This window comes from Halichondria panicea, chromosome 3 (genome assembly GCF_963675165.1).
Source record: "Halichondria panicea chromosome 3, odHalPani1.1, whole genome shotgun sequence".
Lineage (NCBI taxonomy): Eukaryota > Metazoa > Porifera > Demospongiae > Suberitida > Halichondriidae > Halichondria > Halichondria panicea.
Window position 1 is genome coordinate 4,462,777 of NC_087379.1, and position 7,701 is coordinate 4,470,477.

The following is a 7,701-nucleotide window of genomic DNA, read 5'->3' on the forward strand; positions in this document are numbered from 1 at the left end:
ATAAAATGAAAAGCTGGAAACATATACCGATATATTTCGAGGGTATATAAATGTTCATGGTTTTCGCTGATTAACCATAGCATGTATACTGCAAACATTTATACCCGCAAATTTAATGTTCTGTTTCTGGTCAGGTTGCTTCCCTGATTACGTGAGGCCAGGAGGAACAACAGCAACTGCATGAGCTGCAAATATTTGCAGTGTCGCATGCGCAAACCACACCCACTAACTCTAGGCTGAGTGGGTGTTGCAATAATTATAACATAATTATTATCATGTATATATATACAGCACCTACAACTCAGTATACTAAGAGACATGCATGCAGCTCAAAATAGAATGCAATACAAATTTTGTGGTTTCCCGGCCAATCCTAGCATATAGGGTGATATTCATTTCCCTATACATGCACATGCATTTTGGGTGATAATTTTGTGGGACATAATGATCATTGACTGTGCATGAATTTTGTACAAGGCAAGAGTTTTAGGCAAGCCGCATATACACAGTCATATAATTATGCATGCATATGTTGACATGCATATGGAAGTAATGATGTTTGGTACAGTCTATATACATCTCTTAATTAGAATTCCTATAATTTAATGACAATCAGTTTAGGTTTAATTGTGATGCTAACACTATACTAGGTACATTATGCATGTTTGTACAGCTATAGTCTATAGCTGTACAAACATGCATAATTATTATGAATGACGTTGTAACAGATTGGAGTTATGCTTTGTCCGCTTTCTTGTTTCTATGCTTTTTGGTGTTTTTCCCCTGCCCAATCCTAGCAAATGTTTTTGTGGGTCTTGTTCCCATGCTTTTTTCTTTGGTCAGATCGTCGAATAGAGATGTATAATTATGTTGGAGTTAGTGGGCAGCATGTATTCGTAAATTTGCAGTTATTCAGGTGTTGTAACTTATAGTGATGCCTTTTTTCTTCAGATTTTCGAAGCACCAGACTCACCAGAGACTATATTTCAACTATAAAATTATATCAACAATGGCTGCAGCTATAATTATTAGCTTCTCATCCTTGTTTATAATCAGTATAATAATTAGATGTATGTCATAATTTATACTTCGCATGTACATAAATAACAATCTTAGATGCAACAGATATCTATAGTCTAGACAATAGCTTGGAAGACACTCCACTGAGTACGTGTGCAACGAGAAGAATCTAGGAAGACAGAGTAGATCTAGGAAGACAAGAGTACCTGAGTGTGACCATAGATAGACGAGCGAAATGGATAGGTAACACTTATAGCGCCTCGAAAACTATCCACGTTTCGCTCTGGGGTTTAATCGAGGCCGCCTACTGTAAGCTTACGTGAAAAATAAGCCAAAAAGAGTCAAATGGTTGTCTTAATTACTGTCAGTGTGAGAATCCTGCTGCTGAACTTTCACTTCTGTTTGATACTTGAGGCTATATATAACACATTTGCCTGCAAAATCATAACCAAAGAATGGAAATCTGACCACTACTTAACAAACTCCATGCAATACATCACTTAAAGATCGCAGGAATATATCTGCTTCAAAATCATCAACAATTAAAAATCCTGTATTTCTCCCACTACCTTCTCACCCATCCCCTTCCCCCCGTCATCCACACAACCAAATGCTCTTTATACCACATGTGCATGTGGGCATCTCATCCCACAAACATTCCTTTTTTCTGGATGTAATACCGATTCGGAACTGGATGGCCAGTAGCTCTTCTGTTTCATCATTTAAATCAAACCTCAGTATAATTTTATATAGTAACAATGTAATTTTGTAATTGTAGCTCTTTAATTTTTGTTTTATTTTTCTGTCTTTTGTGCTGTCCAGGGGAAATTTTCACACTAGCCATCTGAGCTACTGACCTATATTTACGCATACCTTGGTTATGCATTAAAATTTCTTAAATAAATAAATAAAAAAGTACGCTACCTATTTAGGTTGTTAGCTATAATAATATAGGTGTTATTGGTACATTGTTGCCAAGCGAGTGGGTAGGTCAAAGGAATCCAGTGCTCTGTATATGGCATATGTTGCATCGCTACCATAGCAACCATATATATATTGCACTGCATTATGCAACATAAACATAGCGATGCAACATATGAAATCTGCTTTTGGACTTATCCCCCACCCTCCACCTAATAACTCATTTGGTCCCTTTCTGGAATTCAGCAAAACTAATGAATTCACTCAAATTCACTCAAAGCACATGTCATATTACAATTTATAGGGAAAACTTGACCAATCAGAAGAGTTTAACGTCATTGGGCAACAAGTTAGTTATTGCAGCCGCCCTCGTGCAACATGCCATATAACTGATTATTGCACATAAGCACTCGTGCACTGCTGGGCAATAACTAATACGAAACATCCTAAAATATTGAAAAACAATGTTCTTTACCTCTAGCTACTTCCCAGCAATCCAAAAAATCTTCTGTTATTTCCAAATAATACCTACTATAAAATGATACAGCCGTTTCGCTCCCTACCCCCGGGAAAACTACTTTTATGACTGTTTTGGAACACTGATTCAGACCTTTCCAAGCCCCCCCACAACTTTTATTTAATGTCCCTTTATTATCAGAAAAAAATTTTCTGCATGCCTGTATCTTAGCTCAGCCCAGTGTATACATGTATATGCATTTTATATGCAGCTTATGTGAGCACGTAATCCGTTTCCAATCTACTTGCGACATATAGAATCAGGAAGACAATAATTTGGAAGACATAGTATACCTGAGTGCAACATACATATGAGAATAAATAACTGGGAAGACAGGTAGCTGAGCTAGGTTCTTCACTTTCCAACTCTAGAACTGATCGCTCTCTTTGAGCAATTATGATTCGAGGCCAACCCCCGAGCCTCGAGGAGTCACATAAAAATGGCGGAATTTTCTAGGTGTCGAGCCTGGAGGTCATATTATCATAATGTGCTTCGGTCGCAAATCTGAGAAAATGCCCATGGCCAAGACTGTACAGTGCATCCAGTCTAAAGAGTAGAATGCCACAAATGTGTGAGTAGTTGTACTTAAATGTAAATATTTTATGATTAGAACATTTCTAAGAACATCTGCTGATACCATTGTGTAGGTGAATGAATAAGCTACAACATGTCCAAAAATGTTTCCATGGCAACATAAGGTGGTGGGTTTGTGGTGAATAATATATTAAACAGTGAACAATTGTTATAGTGGGTAATCGGTTAGAGAGAGAAAAGACCAAAGGTTTCCGGCTAAGGTTTGGAACTTTGTTAATAACATCTATAGATAGTTTGGCTATCTTATGAAAGGTTCGATGTTCCTTAAATATCTACACATCATTCCTTATAACCTTATCCTGTTTTGTCTATGATATTGGCAAGCATTAGTAGATCTACACGCTATAGTTACTCGAATCTATAGATAATAACATAAACGGATGCCTGCATGCATGTATAACCGATTATTTACATATATACGTCGTGTTTAATAAATATGGTAGGTGCATGGGTAAAGATCATTAACTCAATTTTCTTTAACTGACAGATGTGAGTGGAATTGGCACCACATCTTATGTTTGATCTATGATATTAGCAAGTTATATATATGGATATAGTAGATCTGTACAGCTATATATTTATGCTCACATACATTTAGTAGCTCAGTATAGATAATAATATGGAGCTTGTAGACAAAGTCACAATGGTACTGTGCTTGCTGTTGCTGCTTCAGGAGCCCGTGGACAGCAATCATTGCTCAGCTGGTTAGACTTAATATATAGTTAACTGCATGATATATAGTCTAGCTGATCAGTTGTACCTTGCTTTGATGTATTACAGATTGTCTTGTCCCCCCCCCCCCCCTTTATCTCTTTAGCTATTTTAAAGGGACCGTCTCAGCTGCTGGAAGAAACCACAGGAGGTACAGCTGCCTTCACATGCACTGTGTTTGGTGCCACTGATCCGAGAACACAGTCATCCCGTCCTTGTCGGTATCTCTTCAATACAGGAAATTTCAACCCTGTCAGAATTTTCTGGAATATACAAGCACCTGGTCTTGACCTCTCTCTTTTGCAAGGAGACTTGCAAATGATATTTTCAACTTCTGATTTACTACCACAATTACGAAACAAAGGAGTGATTATTTCCACAAACTGCTTGAGTAGAATCTTTTTTGATGACTACAGACGCCAGGCTGAAGAAAGATTAGCCTCGGAGCCGGCTGATTTTTGCTTGAATGAACTGTCCTGTAGTGGTACTATCGCCATTCCGGTGAATAGTGTTGCCAACAACACTAAAGTAACATGTGGGGTATATTCAACTGAGTGCAGAGAAGACCCTTCCAACTTGGAGAATGACGAGGTCTTTGTAAGTAATGAGGGGAGACTGGTAGTTCGAGGTGAGTAATTACTTTATTATCATTCAGACCTGCATGCACGTAAGCTAAGGTATACATGTAGATATGTGACAAGCTCTGGGAAAATGACCATAATGGAGCAGATTGGTATTGAGCAATATAGCCAGACTTATAGACTACAGTGTATAATGTCATAATAATTTTTCTTAGCTTATGTTATAGTTATACTATGGTTCTAGGGATTTATGGCAGTAAACCCACCAAGGACGAGGGCGAGGTGTGGTTTATGTTGCCATAAATCCCTAGCAACCATATAGTACGAGTGTTATATATCCTATGTGATTGGCTAGCTATATATATAGTTGCGCATTTACTCCTCTACCATAATTATGGTAACTCACGTTCAAACTATCAGAAAGCAAAAAGAAAGCATTGAGGAGAAGCTTGGTCTGTCAATAGCTAGCTAGCTACAGGCCTACTATTGCTTACCGTTCGACAACCAGAGTTCTTTATTGCCACGCTGTCAAAGAAATGCTGATCTAGCAAACACTCTGAGCCCCGCCCTGACTAAAGCCTCACAAACTGCTAAAGCCACCCATGAACTGGAGCCAGACAGTGCACAGTAGAGGAGGTCCGACATGCGTGCACGACTCACTACAAGTTCAGTGCATTGATGTCATTGCGGTCATGTGATATGTCCAGGCCAAATGCACTAGCATTTGTAGTGAGTCGTGCACGCATGTCGGACCTCCTCTGAGTGCATGACCTCCTCTGAGTACGCAGTGCCAAGGCTCCCAGGCTCCCACTGCACTAGCTCTCTAGCTTGAGAATCTCTTATCAAGTGCCTCACTATCATCTCCTCACTATTTTTTACTTCGTAATCTAGCTACATGCAGTGCATAAAGCAACCAAACATTTTAATATGGCAGCCTGCACAAATTAAGAAATTATCTACATGGATCTTGTGCCAAACATGTCTGGGGAAATATCAGAGGGAATTATCATAGTTATCCCCTGGCCATATCCTATAGCCACTGCCAGGATGTTATCTATACATGCAGTCTTTCTACTACTTCTCTGCAAAATCTGATGCTCTGAATCCACCGCGTATATTTCGAGGGTATAAATGTTTGCGGAAATGCCTTTAGAACGGTTTTCGCGGATTTAATTTTCGTGGAACAGCGCCTGTTTGCAGCATGCATGCATGCAATATTAAATTCGCGGTTCCGCGAAAACCACAAACATTTATACCCTCGAAATATATACCCGCTATACTGTATGTTCCTATACAAATTATACGACTACTGTTATGTATACGTTGTTGGTGTTACAACTTCTCTTGAATTTGTAGCAATTTAAGATCTGTTCTGCAATAATTGTCATAATGCCTAAGTATAATTATGTATGGTTATAGCCTTAATTAATTATACAGCCTAATATGATTATGTACATACAGTATGCATTGCAATGAATAGCCTGCATGCATGCATGCATGCTCCCATTTTCTCTTGCAGAGTCTCTGTTGCATATACAAGTCTCAACTAGCCCTGGAGCAGTATGTGTGCAGTGCTTCTTTACCTACAATTCAACTGCAGTCGGTTGTCATGTTAAGATTCGACCTCAGTCGTTTGCGAGAAAAATGGTTGCATTCAATGTTTCTGTTATTGATGATTTGGCTCGAAGCTGTACAAGAGGACTGGACAACGACACGTACACAGTGACAGCTGTGGAAATTGATGCAAGAGGCATGATTGGAACGCGAAACATTATCGAGGTTATCTATGTTGAAAGAGAGACTGAGATCGACAAAATGTGGCCAACTGTATCCAATAATGTGACTGTTGCCGTGGATGTACCTGTAGTTGCTGGACTTTTGGGAGGAGTGGCGCTACTTTTGTTGGTAACTATTGCTGTAGGTTCAGTTCTGGTGAGGAGGAAGTGTGCTAAAACTTTAGGTACGTGCATGTACCCATCTATACTCAGGGGGGTAAGCAATAATGAACTTTGAGAAGCGATATCTTATGTCTAGAGCTATAATAGCAATCAGACAAGGATTGATTCTTGATGTCGATATAATTATGTCTTTGCGATACTCACAAAGTTAATGTTTGATGCTCGCAAAAATAATTTATTGTATATAGACGAAAATTAATATTACTGCATGTGTTCTTACCATAAACACTGTGAACAAGGTGGTATAATTATTATTATGCTGCTACTAGATTTACTGTGAGAGTATCATAATTATAGTGGGTAATTATAATCATTATATCCTCTGTTTATTTGCCCACTGAATTTCAACTTTCCCAATGGTCTACCGTATAGCGGGCATTTATTTCGAGGGTATAAATTTTCGCGGAAATGCCTTTAGAAAGGTTTTCGCGGATTTGATTTTTCGTGGAATAGCAGCCTTTTTGCAGCATGCATGCATGCGATATTAAATTTGCCGTTATAAATGTTCGCGGTACGTGCTTAATCCGCGAAAACCACGAACATTTACACCCTCGAAATATACCCGCTACGTTATATAATACTTGAACTTGTGCAATATAATGCATGTGTATATGGAAATTTACATTGGCCAAAAAATGTCACATTCTGTGTCTACATACACCCCCTATATCTATATACTAAGACAGTCATAATACATATAGCCTAAACAAACAATCCTTGCAAGGTATGCCGCAATTATATATGGAACTGAATTAACCACACACTCCTTGTTTGTGCAGGGAGTAGCTTGTCAAGTGACCAAATTCGAGGATACTCTAACCACTCAAATAGAGCCACACCCGTCGAAGAACTTTATGATACGCTAAGTACACCCACTCATGAATACGAGTATCCGAGTGAACATAACGGCTCATACGATTATGCCTCAGAGTCTTACGACGCTAGGCTAAATAGTAGGCCAACAACCGGGCATAACAGTGATAGTGAATATGAAAGTAGGAGACCGGTCTCTTACGTCAACGTGGACAAACATCAGTACATTAATGGTAACATGTTTTCGAAAACGAGAAGTCTACCAGGAAGCGGTCAGTTAGCCTCTTCACCCATTTATGGAAATGTCAACGAAATTTCCAATACTGGTTACCTAGTTATTCTGCCGGATTCCTATCCGATTGGTACATCAACGGGCGAGGCTGAAATCTTTACAAAAAAGTGTGTTGCTTATTCAATGGGTGAGGCTGAAATCTTTACAAAAAAGTGTGTTGCTTATATATAGTTATAAAACTGGCAGACCAATTAGTTTTTAATTTATGGTTGGCTATTTGTATATCGATTGTGTACAGTACATGCTTTATAATTATAATTATTTGTTGGAGAAAAATCGGCCCTGCATGGTGAC

At 38.7% G+C, this 7,701-nt stretch overlaps 1 protein-coding gene across 1 annotated transcript; it reads left to right on the forward strand.

Moving 5' to 3' along the window:
- The first annotated feature begins 3,535 nt into the window (after window positions 1–3,535).
- LOC135333646 (uncharacterized) lies at window positions 3,536–7,692 on the forward strand. The gene is made up of 4 exons (XM_064528648.1): window positions 3,536–3,756; window positions 3,870–4,391; window positions 5,864–6,304; window positions 7,082–7,692. Exons 1-4 carry the CDS (start codon window positions 3,672–3,674, stop codon window positions 7,576–7,578), a joined length of 1,545 nt encoding a protein of 514 aa, XP_064384718.1. The 5' UTR covers window positions 3,536–3,671; the 3' UTR covers window positions 7,579–7,692.
- Window positions 7,693–7,701: the final 9 nt, after the last annotated feature.